Source organism: Odontesthes bonariensis, chromosome 4 (genome assembly GCF_027942865.1).
Source record: "Odontesthes bonariensis isolate fOdoBon6 chromosome 4, fOdoBon6.hap1, whole genome shotgun sequence".
In the NCBI taxonomy this organism is placed as follows: domain Eukaryota; kingdom Metazoa; phylum Chordata; class Actinopteri; order Atheriniformes; family Atherinopsidae; genus Odontesthes; species Odontesthes bonariensis.
The window spans coordinates 12075121-12098561 of NC_134509.1; the positions used below are offsets into that span (position 1 = coordinate 12075121).

The following is a 23441-nucleotide window of genomic DNA, read 5'->3' on the forward strand; positions in this document are numbered from 1 at the left end:
GGAAACACCTGCTTGTAGCATGGGTAAATAACACATCTGCAAAGGTGCCATCATTGATGATTTCTGTTGTGTTGTGTTAGATAGTTATTTCTTTCTGGCCATAACGAACATCGACTAAGCCCTTTGATGCGCAACATGGGTCAAAAGTGACCTGGCTGAGTTTTCATTTTCCATATCTTTGCAATAAAGTAACTTAATCATTCAACATACAAGGTATTCCTCAATTAACTTATTTTTTATCATCATGCGTCCTTATTTTATTTTTTCCTTTCTTACTTTTTTAATAAAAACCCTTTTTGTATCACTACCCCTATAATGCACAACATGGGTCAAAAATGAACCGCATTCATTTTCTATGTTACTCCATGTATAGCTGAGGGTTTCTATGATATATCTCTGAAATAAATTAATCATTAATCATTTTCTATTCCAAGTATGCAGTAAATATCTTGTTTTTGCTCAGCACAAATCTTTATTTTTATTTTCCTCTCTTACTTTATGAAGAAGCACAGCTTTTGTAATTCTACATCAATTTTACACACATGGGTCAGACAGGACCCACATGCATTTACCATTTCACAGCTCAGCACAGCTCCCATCACACATCTAAGTACAGTAAGTATTGTTTTTCAATTGTTCTAATATTACTTTAGAGATTATTTGATGACAGTAGTAAAAGATAACATTACATTACATAATATGATGATTAGGTTTAGGTTACCTTGAGAGTGAGTACATTACTTGTCAGAAAGTTACAAGTAATTATTATTAGCTAGTTGTTGATATATTCTATTTTAGTCAGCTGGTGTTCCCAGTGCACCAGGCCTGTGTGCCAGGAGCACAAACATTTAGTGGTCATCTGCGAGAGATGTAAATATTGAGATGCAATTTGTGCTCTAGTTATGTGTTAAGTGGTATTTTATTTTGTTTTCCAGTTTCCAGTTCTGTTCAATAGCTGTGTTATCTGTTATCATGGTTCTGTTATTTAGTTCCTGTTTTAGTTTTGTAGTTGTTGTCCTCTTGTGTTCTGTTCTATATTTACTTTCTCTCTTTGTCTTTTTCCTGCTCATTTTTGATTGCTCACACCTCTGTCTTGTTGTATTGTTTGTTCATCCCTGCCTCCTAGTGTTTTACTGTGTGCGTGGAACAGCGAGGTAATGGGAGAAAGACAAAGCACATGCTTAAAATCTTTTCCGACTGTTTTTCCTGGCAGCTCCTACGAATGACCATCACCAAACAGAGGCTGGGGGATGAGGAGGTTGGCGCTCGACATTTCCCTGCACACGAGAGAGAAGATCTGGTCAAACAGCTGGAACGAGCGAGAGAACAGGTGAGGAGTGCCGGCTTCTTTCAGATCTTAAACTCTAAATCGAAATCCCACTAAATCACGTTTTGCAAAGTTGGACTAACAGGCAGACCCAAATAATGCAGATGGTAGTTATAAAGTTATCAGGTTACTCTTGCATGCATACGTTCAGTTGGACCCAATCAGGCCCAGGTGCTATGTGCATACTCCACACTTCCTTTCTTAAACTTGGAGTTAACAGAAGAGACTGATAGACGTAGAAGAAAAAGAAGCTGGTAATAAGAGAATAACAACAAGGGATAGCATGTACTGTATCGATAATACAATATTATCGTGCTAAAAGGGGCTTACCCCTCCCTATTGGAGTGGAGTCAGACATACTTCATCCAATAAATTGATTCAGTACATACTGGGACAAGTACAATCGTCCAGTTAAATGTTCTAGTTGAGCCATAACTGGCAGTCTGCCTTAACTGTGCATGGAAACATACGGACTAATTCTCTTAAGGATGTGATACAGCTGGAGGAGGTTCTCTATAAGGTGGAACTTTCACATTTATCACAAACAATTTGCTCTGACTACATGAGAATGAAGCGAGACTGTAAGGGTCACTTTAAAAGGTGCCTTTAGATAGTCAAAAGTATGAACACGTAGTAGAGCGGGACGTGTTTCAGCAGAAGGCTCATCGGCTCAACGTGGAAATGAACCACATCGTGGTTCTCTCAGACGTCCTGAAGCTCGTCTGAGAGGGACTTCACGCTGTGCTCCAGCACCTCATTCTGTGGCAAAAACAACCCACGCCAAATCATTACCTCAACTGCGACTTCATCCAATAACACCGCGCATTTTCCGGTTTATAGGTTGTGTATCATCTCTTACGTGTTCATACTTTTGACTATCTAGGCAAGGCAAGGCAAGGCAAGGCAAGGCATCTTTATTTATATAGCTCATTTCATACCACAGGCAACTCAATATGCTTTACATAAAGACAAGGCATTTAAAAGAACAGCATAAAGCAGCATAAAAACAAGCAATTTAAAGAGAAAAAATTAGAATAGACATCAAAACACAGAGTTAAAAGCAATCACAGAAGAGGGAAAAAAGAAAAATATAAAACAATTAAGAGGATTTATAGCATTATGCTTTAAAATTATTTAAAGGAACTCAACCATAAGCAGACCGAAAGAGAAATGTTTGTAACCTGGATTTAAAAGTGCTTACAGTTGTGGCTGATTTCAGTTCTGCTGGTAGTTTGTTCCAGTTGTGTGCAGCATAACAGCTAAAAGCTGCTTCACCGTGTCCAGTTTGAACTCTGGCCTCCACTATCTGACCTGAGTCAGTAGATCTCAGAGCTCTACTGGGTTTATACTCTACTAGCATGTCATTCATGTATTCTGGACCTAAACCATTCCGTGCTTTGTAGACGAGAAGCAGAACTTTAAAATCTATTCTGTATCTGACCGGGAGCCAATGTAAAGACTTGAGAACTGGGGTGATGTGATCTGATCTCTTTGTTGTGTTTAAAACTCGGGCTGCAGCCTTCTGAATGAGCTGCAGCTGTTTGAGACTCTTTTGGGGGAGTCCAGTCAGAAGACCGTGACATGAAACCCTTAACTCTGGATATGTTCTTAAGTTGATAAAAGGCTGTTTTGGTGACTGATTTGATATGATAGTTGAAGGTCAGGTCTGAGTCTATCAGCACGCCGAGGTTCCGGACTTGGTCTTTAGTTTCTAGAGATAGTGACTCAAGGTGTTTACTGACAGCAAACCTCTTCTCTTTGTTGCCAAACACAATGACCTCAAATTTTTCTTGATTTAACTGAAGGAAATTTTGGTTCATCCACTTTTTGACTTGCTCTAAGCAGTCGCACAATGACTCTGTAGGACTGCAGTCATAGTTTTAAAGAAGTCAGATGGCATTGTGTCAAGACGGGATGTCGATGGTTTAAGATGCTGGACTGTTTCTTCTGGTTTTTGGTCAACTGTATTGAATTCTGACATCATAGTTGATTGATTCCTAGGTGGTTTTAAGGATTGCGTCATTTTATTATTTTGCTGATTTGTGTTGATATTTAGCCTTATAGATTTGATTGCTTTCATTTAAAAAGCAAGCGAATTCATTGCATTTTTCTGTGGAACAGAGTTCTGAAACTATCTGTTTTTGGGGGGTGTCAGCTTATCAACCATAGCAAACAGAGCACGAGTGTTGTTGATGTTCTTATTAATCATTTCAGATAAGTGCTGCTGTCTAGCCTTGAGTAACCCGTGGTTAAAATGACAAAGACTTTGTTTGTAGAGGTCATGGTGAATTTGAAGTTTAGTTTTTCTCCATTTACGCTCTGCTTTCCTGCATTCTGTTTTCAAGGCCTTTACCATCATAGTGTTCCTTCATGGTGTTCGCTTTCTGCACTCGCAGTTGATGACATAGCTATAACTTCCAGAAACTTAGCACTGGTATTCTCATTTATGTACCTTTTTCTAACAGACACACGGGTTAACTGACTGTTTGGAGATAACTGTAAGGCAGAGAAAACAGAAATGATCAGAGAGCGCCAAGTCCTTGATATCAACAGAAGAAATGTCAACACACTTAGAGATAAACAGAGATAAAGAACTTTTTTGTTGCACTACTGCCACTGCTTTATTAGTTCAGAAGGAAAATATTTGCATTTGCACCATATATTCAACATTATATTTGAGTTTTCATGGATCACAACACGAAGTTGTCCTTAATGTTCAAATGTGTTTTTAGAAGTAATTTTAAGCTTAATAATTTCCTGATTGAGGCTTTTAGATAAACATAAAATATCTCACAGGTATTTACACGAGCGACTTGGTCAACTTCAAAAAGAGGTCAACCTGCTCAGAACAAATCTGGTGAAGTACAATGTAGCTACATTTTATTTTTTTATATATTGTTTTTTTTCCATAGGCATTGATGTTTTAAAACGGTCATTGACCTCTGAATTACATAAAATATCAAACGTGTTTTAAAAGTAAAAAGACTTATCCGACTACATTGATTTCAGAGTGCTCTGGAGAGTAGGAAGAACTCTAAAATCAGCGGCAAACCCAGCAGCAGTGCTCTAACTGGGGTGCTTTCTGCTAAACAAGGTCAGACTTTATCCACAAACTTTTTTTTTTTAAAGATTCAAAATGATCTACAGCAAATTTCTGAAAAAAAAACTTGAGATAGTTGTTGTGGATGTCTCGTGGAAATGTGACAAACGCTGTGCTTGCAGTGAAGGAACTGTTACTCTCTGAGGTAAATGGCTGCAGTTTGCCGGTGACTCCTCAGTCCATCTCCGACCTCAAGTCTCCGGCCACAGCTCTGCTGGAAACGATCCACGAGAAGAACATGGTGATCCAGCACCAGCGTCAGATCAACAAGTTCTGTAGTCTCTACTTCATACTCTTTATGGATTGTTGAGTCTGATTTGTGCAGATATTTTAGGGCAGAACCTGTAAATGTGGTTCTTATTCTGACTTGTCTCTTTTTTTTTTTTCTCGTCAGGATTCTTGGAAACCGAGTAGCAGAGCTCGAGAAGAAGCTAAAAACACTTGAGATTTCTGGATTATGGAGTCTCCCAGGTGAATATAAGGGTCTTATACAGCATTGAGACACGTTTAGTCTAACATGTGTTCTATGCATTCTTCACAATAATTCCTTCTCATGCTCTTTTTCTTCTTGCTACCTGAAGGCCTGACTTATAATGTTTCTCTGGGAATATGTGGAAGTATGTTCCTCTGTTAACATTGCCGTCTTTATAATAAGACTCTGATTTTTATCCTCTATTGCTTCTAATATCTGCCAGCATTTACTCATCTCTGTCTATTCTTACAATTTCATTTGGTATATCATCATACATGTAAGCACAGCTGAATTCACCGCACAGACATCGTCTTTAAGTTACTTGAATGGTGGTTTTGTCAAGATGATGCTGCGGTTATAAAAGCAGGACCTCGCGAAAGCAGAGCGGCAGTCTGAAAATGCTGGGAGTGACTGTTAGATGACACAAAGTCTTAATGTGCTGATTTTCAGTCACAATTTCGGACACATTTAACCATCTAACAAAATAAACAGAAAATTATGGGATTGAGATCAGCTTTATTTGAAACTCGGCTGTAATAACCCACACTAACACGCAGGCGTTATGCAGGAGTTATTCAGCCCCCAACTGCTTTCTCTGGGTGTTTTTGTCCAGTTTTGATGGGCTCAACTTTGTATGATTTCAGTCAGACTGACATGTTTACATGCATTTTAAAATTCCGGTTTATTTCTTATCAGAAGCGTCACAGGGTCATGCTCATTGGGACAGCCCTGTGAAACACAACTGCGGCTAAGAAAATCTAAGACTCAGGGTTCCTACACGGTCTCAGAAAGAATGGGGAGGTGTGCAGTTTGTTTTTAGCATTTTACAGTTCTGCATAAGAATGAAGGGTGTCTTACACGGATTCCATGTAAAAGATAGACTTAGCCACCATTACATCCCCATGCTGGTTGGAAGTAAAAGACTTAAAATCTGCAAGTAGAAAATGGACAAATAAGTCCATGAATCTATCAGAAAGACTGTTGACTGCAGTTTACAGTTGACCTTATTGCGCCCTCTGTTGCCCATTAGTAAGAATGCAGTTTAAGGGTGCTTTTTTTTTTTGATTCATTTTGATTTGTCTCTGCTTTCATATGAAAATTAGGGATACTGTGGAGGAACAAGACTTAACAGACACCATGAAAAATTTAAGTAACTTCTTTTCACTTCTTTTTGTTTTTAAAAGAGACTTAAGGGGGGATAATGACGGTACAATTGTGTATGTTCATTATGTTGAGGAGAGGTAAGAGGAGAAAAGGTAGCGCCTGTTAGTTGACCGACCTGTCGGAGTATTGAAAACATATGACTGTGATGCACAAGCTGTCCCGCACAGTGAAGATATCGTGTTATCTTGTGACGTTGAAGGGCAACGCTTTGATTGCACGAAGGCACTAATGGAACTTTGCTGTCTGTTCATCACACACACATCATGCTGAACTCCTGCTGACTTCATGATATACTCTGTAGAAAAAGGTATCCACAAAGCTCTGTCTTCAGCACTCGGCTGCAGACTGGTGTGTCACCCCGACTGTTCCTTTCTCAACCGTTCATTATAAACCAAAAAAAAAAATGATTACTGTTGTGAGATCTCTGGTGCGTCTCACTTGGCACAACACATCCTGGTCACATGACGACCAAAGGTCTGTGGACAAAGACTTCTCTGCTTTGTGTCTTACATTTTCAATCTTCAGTATTCAACTTTGGAGAAATTTCATCAGCACTCAACATTGAAGAAGAGTGATATTTGCTTCACAATTCTACGGCTGCTGTATTTACGAACTGATACACTGGTTCAGGGTTCGTTTCATAAAGAAATTCCATTCTTTTTTTTTTTTAACAAAGGGACCAAGTGCAAATAACGGTGTCAACTGACCATCAATAGAGATGGTGTTAGATAAAAGCCAAATATCTGTCAGAGACTTCCTCCTTCATCTTCCTGCGTCCTGAAGGCATCGTTGCAGTGACACTAAAGAAGCTTACCTCCAGCTGCTCTGAGACCTGTTTAAGCAAAGAAGCTTTTTTTTTCATTATTTGGTTTACTGTGACACTGATGAATCCAGTTGTATGTGAGCAACTTATTTCTTAAAGCTACTGTCTTAAAAATAATAACATCCACATAGAAATTGTTTTTAAACTGTATGTAGAACACTGCATGCTCAAATACTGTTTATTTAAAAAATAACTGTGTTTTCTATCACCCCTTAAGCAAGCATGGGAGAAAGATTTAAATTATACCTTCTCAGAGGCTGAATGGGAGGGGATACTTAGGAATGGGAAGAGGGTATCGAGAGAGTTGAGGACTCGACTAGTCCAATTTAAAATATTACATAGAATATACTGGACTCCTGTTAGGCTACACAGGGTTAGCAAATAATGGTAAATGTTGGAGATGCCAGCAGGATAGCGGCACATTGTTACACATGCTGTGGGAGTCCCCAGATGTTCAGGTCTTCTGGGCAGCAGTTCATAGGACAGTGGGGGAGATCTTTGGCAAAGATATTCCTTTTTGTAATAGACTCTACACTCTTGGTGACCCTTCAGTTATGAGTGCTCTGCCTTCATTTCTTTCGCAGTGGGCCCAAACAGCGATTATGCTGGGTAGGAAATTATTAATATTGGAATGGAAATCTTCTTCAGCTCCATCGCTTAATCACTGGCATACTTCTCTCGGCCAACTAGCTTCTTTAGAAAAGTTATCATTTAAATTATTGAACAAACTAGATGATTATGATCGAAAATGGGGACCCTCTCCAACTCAAATACTTAGGCACCTGAATAGGCTTATACAGCTGAACTCTTGAAACTTCATGTCCAGATTTCGTTAGGCATCACTTTTGTTTGTATTTATTTATTTTATTATTATTATTTGTTATTTATTTTTTATTTTTATACTAATATACTAATATATATATTTATATATATATATATATATATTTTTTATTTGTTAATTTTTGTTTTGTATACATTCGTTCCTTTTACTATTTAATTTTGTGTGTAATGTTGTATAATTCACTTGAAGTCACTTGTCAAGGACTGAATTTATATTGTATAATAATATAATGTGGATTATTGTTTGTTCATTGTTAATTTCTGAAAAATAAAAAAAGTTTAAATCACAAAAAAACCCTGTGTTTTCATCTATGCTCTGTCTGAAATATATTGACGCCCTTCTTTAAAAGAAGTCAAATTCACAAGAATTAAGCAGAAAAAGATGATTGCCAAACGTGTACCAACAACACTGATGCCTTTATCCTGATTTGTGTTAAGAAGAAATGAACTCACTATATGGATTCTTTTTATTCAAAGGTGCTTGTGAAAACTGTCTTTTTTTTTTAACAATAGATAAGAAAATACTAAGCAAGCCCTCATGTCTTTACACTGTATATTGCCAGGGTAAAACAGGAAATCGTGCAGTCATTTATTGAAAGATGTGCAAACATAAATGGAAATGCAGTGGAAAAGGTAGAAAACAAGTTTCTAAAATTCTAATGACTTGAAAGTCAACATTTAATATGAGAACCTTTATTGTTCGACACAGCCTGAACCCTCTCAGATGAGCTTTCTTGTAATTTCTTTAAGTAGTATTCAAGAATGATTCTCCAGGCTTCTTAAAAGGCATTTCAAAGCTCTTCTTTGGATGTTGGCTGCCCTTTGCTTCGTTCTCTTTCAAGATGATCCCACACCGCTTTAACAGCATTAAGTTCCGGGGCTCTGGGGAGGATTCATCCCTCCAGAAAGACCTGTTGCCTCTGATTTTCAGTTCGATTCTTGTGTCATTTTGGCATACCTCAGCCTTTTCTTATCGTTTCCCTTCCTTTAAAAATGGCTTCTTGTTGGTGCAAAAATACTACTTTATGTCTGTTAAACTGTTCTCTTTGGGTTTTTATGTTTGTACATGTAACTGATGAATAGGAACTAAATCTTTTTTTTGTGACAGCTGTAACTGTAAAATAATTTTTAAAAAGTTGCTTTTTCAAGTCTGTTATATAAAGACACAACAATGGTTCATATCTTGAGCTTAGAGCTTTAATGACTCATTGCTCACATTTTAGTGGCTTAACACACCCAAAAAAAACACTGAATATTCTGAAAATGGTACATGGTCTGGACTGATATGGGGTGAAAAAGAAGCCAATGTTCATTTCTTTGAAAGGTTTTAAAAAAGACTGGAGACTAATTTAAAAGATTACATGTAAGTCTGGCTCCTTGGATGCAAAATATAAAGAAACCAGGGTCGGTTCAAGCCTTTTTGCACCGTAATGTAGGTCAATTGATATTTTGTTGTATGCTGCCCTTGATGTAAAGCTTAACACTGTGTACTGCAGAATATATTTCAGGGTTTTATTCATAAACAAAGAAGAAAAACTTGTAGAGACTTGACTTTGCAAAGCTTGCACGAGGTTAGCCTGGTTGCGTGCAAACTTTTTCTGAGAGAGCGTACATGGCGATGGGAGTGGCATTTTAAGGCTTTTGATCAGAAAAGGAAAGTGGTCGGTTAGAAGGAAAGTAATTACATTCATTCAGGTGATAATGAGATGCCATACACAGTTGTCAGGAAATCTATAACAAGTGTTCACCTCTTTGTGATTCAGGAGTAGAAAACAAACGATCAAGATCACCAGGGTGATTCAGATTCATCCTTTATTCATCAACATCCACAACCAACCATAAACAATTCTTTTAGGATTTCAGTTGCATTGGCTGACAAACAATCATATATTGAATATTACTTCAACTACATTGCTAATCAACTGTGACTTGGTTGATTTATTTTCTTTTTTGGTTTTATATAAGAATCCAGTGGATAAAATAATGAATAAAAACAAAGGCAAAATCTGTGTGCTAAACAAAGGAACGTCTCACTTGTACAACTTATACTGCATGTTCCAGAGTTTGGAGGAGGCAACCCCAATAACGCAGCAGGCGAGCCTTCGGCCTGCATTCCCATCTAACAAGCTCCCTGGGTTTCCACCAAGCCCTAAGTCATCTTCGCTTTCATGAATCACCACTGATCTTCCAAACACAGACGTGACTCCAAACAGTGTCGCATCAGATTCTATCAGCGCACTGATTTTTCCTTGCTGAGGCAAAAAGTTACCAAAGTCTCCTGGGTGGTTAGGGTGATCCACACCGTATGGATTGTAGTGGCCGCCAGTTGAGTCACATCCGCGGCTCAGGTCTCCATACTGATAGATGTGCACAGCTCTGTATTCTGGAGAGCCCTCTGTGGGGAAGCCACTGAAACTGAGAAGGACTTGCAGTTTTCCCTGAGAGGGATGCTGCTTAAAAAGCACCCGACCATAGATTTTGGGCAGGCCATCAGGGAGTGTAGAGCTCGGTTTCACTTTGCAGACTCCATACAGAGCGCCATTGGGCTGCGAGACCTCTGGTGGAAGCAGAGTATCAGTGTGCGCCGAGACACATTGTTGAAAGCCTGCCAGCAAGACCAACAGAGCGGTTTCCAGTACACTCACTGACCTGAAACATATTGGAATAACAGGACAATGCATATCAAATGTCTTGCATGGGCTTTAGATTAAATCAACATATATTTTTGGCAGAATTTAGACTATTTAAATAAGTAAAAGAAGCTGTTTGTTTACAGGCAGGAGTCCTACAGTAAGAGGGTTATGTCACTGATGGGGTTGGAGCTGATTTAAGAAAGCCCATCAGGTAATTAGATGGTATTTTCTATGTTAATTATAAGTTTGGTATAAAAGCCTAAAATGCAATCAAATACTACTTTTGTGCATTTTAGTAAAACAAAGAAAAAAAAAGGTAACTTTTTTTAACATGACAGTTTACAGTAGCACAGTGACTACCTCCATCATTTTAGTGGCTGGGATCTGTTACTTTTTACAAACTTCTACAGATTACACACTCAGGGATGAGACTTCGAAACTACTAGCAGGTTTTTATCTTACCATAAAGGTAAACGGTATAACGCAGTGTGTAAAGTTAATGGCATGCCCCTGCAAAACCATGAAGACTTTAGTATACTTACCCGTGTGGTCGCATGATCGCCATCAAAACAACAAGAATTCAAACTCAAGTCTTCAGTCCTGACAACCTGCTCAGCACAGATCCTCTGAAGAGTCACGGTAAGAGTGTTTGATAACAGCTTTATAGGATTTTTTGGAAGGCGTTACCTCAGCTGAGGGTGGAGCAGGGGTTTTGTCTATCAGCCATGACAATTGATAACATGGCAGAGGGAATGGTTTTACGAATGCGATTGACGGAATATTAGTGTGTCACTGACAAAGGCGGAGATATCAGATGCAAGCGCATCTAGGCAGACAAATTGTTTTCATTCATTCACCTCTAACCTTGCTGATGTTTTAGGTTACAAATTGTTTATCAGCTGATGACTGTTTTGAGGGAGATTGGGAAAAGAAATCATGAACACACACCACACTGATGTTGTATGCTGAAAAATCAAATGCACGCACATTTATCTTGATTTATCTGTTTTATCTCTTATCATGGGTACTCGGAATCAAACTGTGATTAAAAATACAACATGATGTTCTGGTAAAGACTGACATTTCTTTACTTTTAGTTTTTAGGGCATTCACTTTATGAGCCTTGTACTTTTATCAAATGGCTGTTTGTGCAGTGTGCTGGAACCGCTTCAGATAATAACAATAAAGACTCATATATACTCATGCATCCTCTGAGTTGAGTGGCGAGAAGGAAACACCTGCTTGTAGCATGGGTAAATAACACATCTGCAAAGGTGCCATCATTGATGATTTCTGTTGTGTTGTGTTAGATAGTTATTTCTTTCTAGCCATAACGAACATCGACTAAGCCCTTTGATGCGCAACATGGGTCAAAAGTGACCTGGCTGAGTTTTCATTTTCCATATCTTTGCAATAAAGTAACTTAATCATTCAACATACAAGGTATTCCTCAATTAACTTATTTTTTATCATCATGCGTACTTATTTTATTTTTTCCTTTCTTACTTTTTGAATAAAAACCCTTTTTGTATCACTACCCCTATAATGCACAACATGGGTCAAAAATGAACCGCATTCATTTTCTATGTTACTCCATGTATAGCTGAGGGTTTCTATGATATATCTCTGAAATAAATTAATCATTAATCATTTTCTTTTCAAAGTATGCAGTAAATATCTTGTTTTTGCTCAGCACAAATCTTTATTTTTATTTTCCTCTCTTACTTTATGAAGAAGCACAGCTTTTGTAATTCTACATCAATTTTACACACATGGGTCAGACAGGACCCACATGCATTTACCATTTCACAGCTCAGCACAGCTCCCATCACACATCTAAGTACAGTAAGTATTGTTTTTCAATTGTTCTAATATTACTTTAGAGATTATTTGATGACAGTAGTAAAAGATAACATTACATTACATAATATGATGATTAGGTTTAGGTTACCTTGAGAGTGAGTACATTACTTGTCAGAAAGTTACAAGTAATTATTATTAGCTAGTTGTTGATATATTCTATTTTAGTCAGCTGGTGTTCCCAGTGCACCAGGCCTGTGTGCCAGGAGCACAAACATTTAGTGGTCATCTGCGAGAGATGTAAATATTGAGATGCAATTTGTGCTCTAGTTATGTGTTAAGTGGTATTTTATTTTGTTTTTCAGTTTCCAGTTCTGTTCAATAGCTGTGTTATCTGTTATCATGGTTCTGTTATTTCCTATCTTGGTTCTGTTATTTAGTTCCTGTTTTAGTTTTGTAGTTGTTGTCCTCTTGTGTTCTGTTCTATATTTACTTTCTCTCTTTGTCTTTTTCCTGCTCATTTTTGATTGCTCACACCTCTGTCTTGTTGTATTGTTTGTTCATCCCTGCCTCCTAGTGTTTTACTGTGAGCGTGGAACAGCGAGGTAATGGGAGAAAGACAAAGCACATGCTTAAAATCTTTTCCGACTGTTTGTCCTGGCAGCTCCTACGAATGACCATCACCAAACAGAGGCTGGGGGACGAGGAGGTTGGCGCTCGACATTTCCCTGCACACGAGAGAGAAGATCTGGTCAAACAGCTGGAACGAGCGAGAGAACAGGTGAGGAGTGCCGGCTTCTTTCAGATCTTAAACTCTAAATCGAAATCCCACTAAATCACGTTTTGCAAAGTTGGACTAACAGGCAGACCCAAATAATGCAGATGGTAGTTATAAAGTTATTAGGTTACTCTTGCATGCATACGTTCAGTTGGACCCAATCAGGCCCAGGTGTGCATACTCCACACTTCCTTTCTTAAACTTGGAGTTAACAGAAGAGACTGATAGACGTAGAAGAAAAAGAAGCTGGTAATAAGAGAATAACAACAAGGGATAGCATGTACTGTATCGATAATACAATATTATCGTGCTAAAAGGGGCTCACCCCTCCCTATTGGAGTGGAGTCAGACATACTTCATCCAATAAATTGATTCAGTACATACTGGGACAAGTACAATCGTCCAGTTAAATGTTCTAGTTGAGCCATAACTGGCAGTCTGCCTTAACTGTGCATGGAAACATTCGGACTAATTCTCTTAAGGATGTGATACAGCTGGAGGAGGTTCTCTATAAGGTGGAACTTTCACATTTATCACAAACAATTTGCTCTGACTACATGAGAATGAAGCGAGACTGTAAGGGTCACTTTAAAAGGTGCCTTTAGATAGTCAAAAGTATGAACACGTAGGAGATGATACACAACCTATAAACCGGAAAATGCGCGGTGTTATTGGATGAAGTAGCAGTTGAGGTAATGATTTGGCGTGCGTTGTTTTTGCCACAGAATGAGGTGCTGGAGCACAGCGTGAAGTCCCTCTCAGACGAGCTTCAGGACGTCAGAGCAGAGCGGGACGTGTTTCAGCAGAAGGCTCATCGGCTCAACGTGGAAATGAACCACATCGTGGTTCACTCAGACGTCCTGAAGCTCGTCTGAGAGGGACTTCACGCTGTGCTCCAGCACCTCATTCTGTGGCAAAAACAACCCACGCCAAATCATTACCTCAACTGCGACTTCATCCAATAACACCGCGCATTTTCCGGTTTATAGGTTGTGTATCATCTCTTACGTGTTCATACTTTTGACTATCTAGGCAAGGCAAGGCAAGGCAAGGCAAGGCAAGGCAAGGCAAGGCAAGGCAAGGCAAGGCAAGGCAAGGCAAGGCAAGGCAAGGCAAGGCAAGGCAAGGCAAGGCAAGGCAGGGCAAGGCAAGGCATCTTTATTTATATAGCTCATTTCATACCACAGGCAACTCAATGTGCTTTACATAAAGACAAAGCATTTAAAAGAACAGCATAAAGCAGCATAAAAACAAGCAATTTAAAGAGAAAAAAATTAGAATAGACATCAAAACACAGAGTTAAAAGCAATCACAGAAGAGGGGAAAAAAGAAAAATATAAAACAATTAAGAGGATTTATAGCATTATGCTTTAAAATTATTTAAAGGAACTCAACCATAAGCACACCGAAAGAGAAATGTTTGTAACCTGGATTTAAAAGTGCTTACAGTTGTGGCTGATTTCAGTTCTGCTGGTAGTTTGTTCCAGTTGTGTGCAGCATAACAGTTAAAAGCTGCTTCACCGTGTCTAGTTTGAACTCTGGCCTCCACTATCTGACCTGAGTCAGTAGATCTCAGAGCTCTACTGGGTTTATACTCTACTAGCATGTCATTCATGTATTCTGGACCTAAACCATTCCGTGATTTGTAGAGGAGAAGCAGAACTTTAAAATCTATTCTGTATCTGACCGGGAGCCTATGTAAAGACTTGAGAACTGGGGTGATGTGATCTGATCTCTTTGTTGTGTTTAAAACTCGGGCTGCAGCCTTCTGAATGAGCTGCAGCTGTTTGAGACTCTTTTGGGGGAGTCCAGTCAGAAGACCGTGACATGAAACCCTTAACTCTGGATATGTTCTTAAGTTGATAAAAGGCTGTTTTGGTGACTGATTTGATATGATAGTTGAAGGTCAGGTCTGAGTCTATCAGCACGCCAAGGTTCCGGACTTGGTCTTTAGTTTATAGAGATAGTGACTCAAGGTGTTTACTGACAGCAAACCTCTTCTCTTTGTTGCCAAACACAATGACCTCAAATTTTTCTTGATTTAACTGAAGGAAATTTTGGTTCATCCACTTTTTGACTTGCTCTAAGCAGTCGCACAATGACTCTGTAGGACTGCAGTCATAGTTTTAAAGAAGTCAGATGGCATTGTGTCAAGACGGGATGTCGATGTTTTAAGATGCTGGACTGTTTCTTCTGGTTTTTGGTCAACTGTATTGAATTCTGACATCATAGTTCATTGATTCCTAGGTGGTTTTAAGGATTGCGTCATTTTATTATTTTTCTGATTTGTGTTGATATTTAGCCTTATAGATTTGATTGCTTTCATTTAAAAAGCAAGCAAATTCATTGCATTTTTCTGTGGAACAGAGTTCTGAAACTATCTGTTTTTGGGGGGTGTAAGCTTATCAACCATAGCAAACAGAGCACGAGTGTTGTTGATGTTCTTATTAATCATTTCAGATAAGTGTTGCTGTCTAGCCTTGAGTAACCCGTGGTTAAAATGACAAAGACTTTGTTTGTAGAGGTCATGGTGAATTTGAAGTTTAGTTTTTCTCCATTTACGCTCTGCTTTCCTGCATTCTGTTTTCAAGGCCTTTACCATCATAGTGTTCCTCCATGGTGTTCGCTTTCTGCACTCGCAGTTGATGACATAGCTATAACTTCCAGAAACTTAGCACTGGTATTCTCATTTATGTACCTTTTTCTAACAGACACACGGGTTAACTGACTGTTTGGAGTTAACTTTAAGGCAGAGAACACACAGAAATGATCAGAGAGCGCCAAGTCGTTGATATCAACAGGAGAAATGTCAACACACTTAGAGATAAACAGAGATAAAGAACTTTTTTGTTGCACTACTGCCACTGCTTTATTAGTTCAGAAGGAAAATATTTGCATTTGCACCATATATTCAACATTATATTTGAGTTTTCATGGATCACAACACGAAGTTGTCCTTAGTGTTCAAATGTGTTTTTAGAAGTAATTTTAAGCTTAATGATTTCCTGATTGAGGCTTTTAGATAAACATAAAATATCTCACAGGTATTTACACGAGCGACTTGGTCAACTTCAAAAAGAGGTCAACCTGCTCAGAACAAATCTGGTGAAGTACAAGGTAGCTACATTTTATTTTTTTATATACTGTTTTGTTTCCATAGGCATTGATGTTTTAAAACGGTCATTGACCTCTGAATTACATAAAATATCAAGCGTGTTTTTAAAGTAAAAAGCCTTATCCGACTACATTGATTTCAGAGTGCTCTGGAGAGTAGGAAGAACTCTAAAATCAGCGGCAAACCCAGCAGCAGTGCTCTAACTGGGGTGCTTTCTGCTAAACAAGGTCAGACTTTATCCACAAACGTTTTTTTTTTTAAAGATTCAAAATGCTCTACAGCAAATTTCTGAAAAAAAAACTTGAGATAGTTGTTGTGGATGTCTCGTGGAAATGTGACAAACGCTGTGCTTGCAGTGAAGAAACTGTTACTCTCTGAGGTAATGGCTGCAGTTTGCCGGTGACTCCTCAGTCCATCTCCGACCTCAAGTCTCTGGCCACAGCTCAAGTTCTGTAGTCTCTACTTCATACTCTTTATGGATTGTTGAGTCTGATTTGTGCAGATATTTTAGGGCAGAACCTGTAAATGTGGTTCTTATTCTGACTTGTCTCTTTTTTTTTTCTCTCGTCAGGATTCTTGGAAACCGAGTAGCAGAGCTCGAGAAGAAGCTAAAAACACTTGAGATTTCTGGATTATGGAGTCTCCCAGGTGAATATAAGGGTCTTATACAGCATTGAGACACGTTTAGTCTAACATGTGTTCTATGCATTCTTCACAATAATTCCTTCTCATGCTCTTTTTCTTCTTGCTACCTGAAGGCCTGACTTATAATGTTTCTCTGGGAATATGTGGAAGTATGTTCCTCTGTTAACATTGCCGTCTTTATGATAAGACTCTGATTTTTATCCTCTATTGCTTCTAATATCTGCCAACATTTACTCATCTCTGTCTATTCTTACAATTTCATTTGGTATATCATCATACATGTAAGCACAGCTGAATTCACCGCACAGACATCGTGTTTAAGTTACTTGAATGGTGGTTTTGTCAAGATGATGCTGCGGTTATAAAAGCAGGACCTCGCGAAAGCAGAGCGGCAGTCAGAAAATGCTGGGAGTGACTGTTAGATGACACAAAGTCTTAATGTGTTGATTTTCAGTCACAATTTCGGACACATTTAACCATCTAACAAAATAAACAGAAAATTATGGGATTGAGATCAGCTTTATTTGAAACTCGGCTGTAGGCTAATAACCCACACTAACACGCAGGCGTTATGCAGGAGTTATTCAGCCCCCAACTGCTTTCTCTGGGTGTTTTTGTTCAGATTTGATGGGCTCAACTTTGTATGATTTCAGTCAGACTGACATGTTTACATGCATTTTAAAATTCCGGTTTATTTCTTATCAGAAGCGTCACAGGGTCACGCTCATTGGGACAGCCCTGTGAAACACAACTGCGGCTAAGAAAATCTAAGACTCAGGGTTCCTACACGGTCTCAGAAAGAATGGGGAGGTGTGCAGTTTGTTTTTAGCATTTTACAGTTCTGCATAAGAATGAAGGGCGTCTTACACGGATTCCATGTAAAAGATAGACTTAGCCACCATTACATCCCCATGCTGGTTGGAAGTAAAAGACTTAAAATCTGCAAGTAGAAAATGGACAAATAAGTCCATGAATCTATCAGAAAGACTGTTGACTGCAGTTTACAGTTGACCTTATTGCGCCCCCCGCTGCCCATTAGTAAGAATGCAGTTTTATGGGTGCTTTTTTTTTTTTTGATTCATTTTGATTTGTCTCTGCTTTCATATGAAAATTAGGGATACTGTGGAGGAACAAGACTTAACAGACACCATGAAAAATTTAAGTAACTTCTTTTCACTTCTTTTTATTTTTAAAAGAGACTTAAGGGGGGATAATGACGGTACAATTGTGTATGTTCATTATGTTGAGGAGAGGTAAGAGGAGAAAAGGTAGCGCCTGTTAGTTGACCGACCTGTCGGAGTATTGAAAACATATGACTGTGATGTACAAGCTGTCCCGCACAGTGAAGATATCGTGTTATCTTGTGACGTTGAAGGGCAACGCTTTGATTGCACGAAGGCACTAATGGAACTTTGCTGTCTGTTCATCACACACACGTCATGCTGAACTCCTGCTGACTTCATGATATACTCTGTAGAAAAGGTATCCACAAAGCTCTGTCTTCAGCACTCGGCTGCAGACTGGTGTGTCACCCCGACTGTTCCTTTCTCAACCGTTCATTATAAACCAAAAAAAAAATGATTACTGTTGTGGGATCTCTGGTGCGTCTCACTTGGCACAACACATCCTGGTCACATGACGACCAAAGGTCTGTGGACAAAGACTTCTCTGCTTTGTGTCTTACATTTTCAATCTTCAGTATTCAACTTTGGAGAAATTTCATCAGCACTCAACATTGAAGAAGAGTGATATTTGCTTCACAATTCTACGGCTGCTGTATTTACGAACTGATACACTGGTTCAGGGTTCGTTTCATAAAGAAATTCCATTCTTTTTTTTTTTTAACAAAGGGACCAAGTGCAAATAACGGTGTCAACTGACCATCAATAGAGATGGTGTTAGATAAAAGCCAAATATCTGTCAGAGACTTCCTCCTTCATCTTCCTGCGTCCTGAAGGCATCGTTGCAGTGACACTAAAGAAGCTTACCTCCAGCTGCTCTGAGACCTGTTTAAGCAAAGAAGCTTTTTTTTTCATTATTTGGTTTACTGTGACACTGATGAATCCAGTTGTATGTGAGCAACTTATTTCTTAAAGCTACTGTCTTAAAAATAATAACATCCACATAGAAATTGTTTTTAAACTGTATGTAGAACACTGCATGCTCAAATACTGTTTAATTAAAAAATAACTGTGTTTTCTATCACCCCTTAAGCAAGCATGGGAGAAAGATTTAAATTATACCTTCTCAGAGGCTGAATGGGAGGGGATACTTAGGAATGGGAAGAGGGTATCGAGAGAGTTGAGGACTCGACTAGTCCAATTTAAAATATTACATAGAATATACTGGACTCCTGTTAGGCTACACAGGGTTAGCAAATAATGGTAAATGTTGGAGATGCCAGCAGGATAGCGGCACATTGTTACACATGCTGTGGGAGTCCCCAGATGTTCAGGTCTTCTGGGCAGCAGTTCATAGGACAGTGGGGGAGATCTTTGGCAAAGATATTCCTTTTTGTAATAGACTCTACACTCTTGGTGACCCTTCAGTTATGAGTGCTCTGCCTTCATTTCTTTCGCAGTGGGCCCAAACAGCGATTATGCTGGGTAGGAAATTATTAATATTGGAATGGAAATCTTCTTCAGCTCCATCGCTTAATCACTGGCATACTTCTCTCGGCCAACTAGCTTCTTTAGAAAAGTTATCATTTAAATTATTGAACAAACTAGATGATTATGATCGAAAATGGGGACCCTCTCCAACTCAAATACTTAGGCACCTGAATAGGCTTATACAGCTGAACTCTTGAAACTTCATGTCCAGATTTCGTTAGGCATCACTTTTGTTTGTATTTATTTATTTTATTATTATTATTTGTTATTTATTTTTTATTTTTATACTAATATACTAATATATATATTTATATATATATATATATATTTTTTATTTGTTAATTTTTGTTTTGTATACATTCGTTCCTTTTACTATTTAATTTTGTGTGTAATGTTGTATAATTCACTTGAAGTCACTTGTCAAGGACTGAATTTATATTGTATAATAATATAATGTGGATTATTGTTTGTTCATTGTTAATTTCTGAAAAATAAAAAAAGTTTAAATCACAAAAAAACCCTGTGTTTTCATCTATGCTCTGTCTGAAATATATTGACGCCCTTCTTTAAAAGAAGTCAAATTCACAAGAATTAAGCAGAAAAAGATGATTGCCAAACGTGTACCAACAACACTGATGCCTTTATCCTGATTTGTGTTAAGAAGAAATGAACTCACTATATGGATTCTTTTTATTCAAAGGTGCTTGTGAAAACTGTCTTTTTTTTTTAACAATAGATAAGAAAATACTAAGCAAGCCCTCATGTCTTTACACTGTATATTGCCAGGGTAAAACAGGAAATCGTGCAGTCATTTATTGAAAGATGTGCAAACATAAATGGAAATGCAGTGGAAAAGGTAGAAAACAAGTTTCTAAAATTCTAATGACTTGAAAGTCAACATTTAATATGAGAACCTTTATTGTTCGACACAGCCTGAACCCTCTCAGATGAGCTTTCTTGTAATTTCTTTAAGTAGTATTCAAGAATGATTCTCCAGGCTTCTTAAAAGGCATTTCAAAGCTCTTCTTTGGATGTTGGCTGCCCTTTGCTTCGTTCTCTTTCAAGATGATCCCACACCGCTTTAACAGCATTAAGTTCCGGGGCTCTGGGGAGGATTCATCCCTCCAGAAAGACCTGTTGCCTCTGATTTTCAGTTCGATTCTTGTGTCATTTTGGCATACCTCAGCCTTTTCTTATCGTTTCCCTTCCTTTAAAAATGGCTTCTTGTTGGTGCAAAAATACTACTTTATGTTTGTTAAACTGTTCTCTTTGGGTTTTTATGTTTGTACATGTAACTGATGAATAGGAACTAAATCTTTTTTTTGTGACAGCTGTAACTGTAAAATAATTTTTAAAAAGTTGCTTTTTCAAGTCTGTTATATAAAGACACAACAATGGTTCATATCTTGAGCTTAGAGCTTTAATGACTCATTGCTCACATTTTAGTGGCTTAACACACCCAAAAAAAACACTGAATATTCTGAAAATGGTACATGGTCTGGACTGATATGGGGTGAAAAAGAAGCCAATGTTCATTTCTTTGAAAGGTTTTAAAAAAGACTGGAGACTAATTTAAAAGATTACATGTAAGTCTGGCTCCTTGGATGCAAAATATAAAGAAACCAGGGTCGGTTCAAGCCTTTTTGCACCGTAATGTAGGTCAATTGATATTTTGTTGTATGCTGCCCTTGATGTAAAGCTTAACACTGTGTACTGCAGAATATATTTCAGGGTTTTATTCATAAACAAAGAAGAAAAACTTGTAGAGACTTGACTTTGCAAAGCTTGCACGAGGTTAGCCTGGTTGCGTGCAAACTTTTTCTGAGAGAGCGTACATGGCGATGGGAGTGGCATTTTAAGGCTTTTGATCAGAAAAGGAAAGTGGTCGGTTAGAAGGAAAGTAATTACATTCATCCAGGTGATAATGAGATGCCATACACAGTTGTCAGGAAATCTATAACAAGTGTTCACCTCTTTGTGATTCAGGAGTAGAAAACAAACGATCAAGATCACCAGGGTGATTCAGATTCATCCTTTATTCATCAACATCCACAACCAACCATAAACAATTCTTTTAGGATTTCAGTTGCATTGGCTGACAAACAATCATATATTGAATATTACTTCAACTACATTGCTAATCAACTGTGACTTGGTTGATTTATTTTCTTTTTTGGTTTTATATAAGAATCCAGTGGATAAAATAATGAATAAAAACAAAGGCAAAATCTGTGTGCTAAACAAAGGAACGTCTCACTTGTACAACTTATACTGCATGTTCCAGAGTTTGGAGGAGGCAACCCCAATAACGCAGCAGGCGAGCCTTCGGCCTGCATTCCCATCTAACAAGCTCCCTGGGTTTCCACCAAGCCCTAAGTCATCTTCGCTTTCATGAATCACCACTGATCTTCCAAACACAGACGTGACTCCAAACAGTGTCGCATCAGATTCTATCAGCGCACTGATTTTTCCTTGCTGAGGCAAAAAGTTACCAAAGTCTCCTGGGTGGTTAGGGTGATCCACACCGTATGGATTGTAGTGGCCGCCAGTTGAGTCACATCCGCGGCTCAGGTCTCCATACTGATAGATGTGCACAGCTCTGTATTCTGGAGAGCCCTCTGTGGGGAAGCCACTGAAACTGAGAAGGACTTGCAGTTTTCCCTGAGAGGGATGCTGCTTAAAAAGCACCCGACCATAGATTTTGGGCAGGCCATCAGGGAGTGTAGAGCTCGGTTTCACTTTGCAGACTCCATACAGAGCGCCATTGGGCTGCGAGACCTCTGGTGGAAGCAGAGTATCAGTGTGCGCCGAGACACATTGTTGAAAGCCTGCCAGCAAGACCAACAGAGCGGTTTCCAGTACACTCACTGACCTGAAACATATTGGAATAACAGGACAATGCATATCAAATGTGTTGCATGGGCTTTAGATTAAATCAACATATATTTTTGGCAGAATTTAGACTATTTAAATAAGTAAAAGAAGCTGTTTGTTTACAGGCAGGAGTCCTACAGTAAGAGGGTTATGTCACTGATGGGGTTGGAGCTGATTTAAGAAAGCCCATCAGGTAATTAGATGGTATTTTCTATGTTAATTATAAGTTTGGTATAAAAGCCTAAAATGCAATCAAATACTACTTTTGTGCATTTTAGTAAAACAAAGAAAAAAAAAGGTAACTTTTTTTAACATGACAGTTTACAGTAGCACAGTGACTACCTCCATCATTTTAGTGGCTGGGATCTGTTACTTTTTACAAACTTCTACAGATTACACACTCAGGGATGAGACTTCGAAACTACTAGCAGGTTTTTATCTTACCATAAAGGTAAACGGTATAACGCAGTGTGTAAAGTTAATGGCATGCCCCTGCAAAACCATGAAGACTTTAGTATACTTACCCGTGTGGTCGCATGATCGCCATCAAAACAACAAGAATTCAAACTCAAGTCTTCAGTCCTGACAACCTGCTCAGCACAGATCCTCTGAAGAGTCACGGTAAGAGTGTTTGATAACAGCTTTATAGGATTTTTTGGAAGGCGTTACCTCAGCTGAGGGTGGAGCAGGGGTTTTGTCTATCAGCCATGACAATTGATAACATGGCAGAGGGAATGGTTTTACGAATGCGATTGACGGAATATTAGTGTGTCACTGACAAAGGCGGAGATATCAGATGCAAGCGCATCTAGGCAGACAAATTGTTTTCATTCATTCACCTCTAACCTTGCTGATGTTTTAGGTTACAAATTGTTTATCAGCTGATGACTGTTTTGAGGGAGATTGGGAAAAGAAATCATGAACACACACCACACTGATGTTGTATGCTGAAAAATCAAATGCACGCACATTTATCTTGATTTATCTGTTTTATCTCTTATCATGGGTACTCGGAATCAAACTGTGATTAAAAATACAACATGATGTTCTGGTAAAGACTGACATTTCTTTACTTTTAGTTTTTAGGGCATTCACTTTATGAGCCTTGTACTTTTATCAAATGGCTGTTTGTGCAGTGTGCTGGAACCGGTTCAGATAATAACAATAAAGACTCATATATACTCATGCATCCTCTGAGTTGAGTGGCGAGAAGGAAACACCCGCTTGTAGCATGGGTAAATAACACATCTGCAAAGGT

General features: G+C 38.5%; 2 protein-coding genes and 1 long non-coding RNA gene across 3 annotated transcripts; 1 reads left to right on the forward strand and 2 right to left on the reverse strand.

Moving 5' to 3' along the window:
* Positions 1 to 4630: 4630 nt before the first annotated feature.
* Positions 4631 to 5056, forward strand: LOC142379274 (uncharacterized). The gene is made up of 3 exons (XR_012769669.1): positions 4631 to 4697; positions 4822 to 4898; positions 5009 to 5056. It is a non-coding gene; the product is annotated as an uncharacterized LOC142379274 (long non-coding RNA).
* A 4681-nt stretch (positions 5057 to 9737) lies between these two features.
* LOC142379275 (extracellular superoxide dismutase [Cu-Zn]-like) lies at positions 9738 to 10956 on the reverse strand. The gene is made up of 2 exons (XM_075464408.1): positions 10902 to 10956; positions 9738 to 10375 (listed from the first exon to the last, which is right to left on the reverse strand). Exons 1-2 carry the CDS (start codon positions 10922 to 10924, stop codon positions 9757 to 9759), a joined length of 642 nt encoding a protein of 213 aa, XP_075320523.1. The 5' UTR covers positions 10925 to 10956; the 3' UTR covers positions 9738 to 9756.
* Positions 10957 to 21542: 10586 nt separating this feature from the next.
* On the reverse strand, positions 21543 to 22762 carry LOC142379276 (extracellular superoxide dismutase [Cu-Zn]-like). Its single transcript, XM_075464409.1, has 2 exons — positions 22708 to 22762; positions 21543 to 22181 (listed from the first exon to the last, which is right to left on the reverse strand). Exons 1-2 carry the CDS (start codon positions 22728 to 22730, stop codon positions 21563 to 21565), a joined length of 642 nt encoding a protein of 213 aa, XP_075320524.1. The 5' UTR covers positions 22731 to 22762; the 3' UTR covers positions 21543 to 21562.
* Positions 22763 to 23441: the final 679 nt, after the last annotated feature.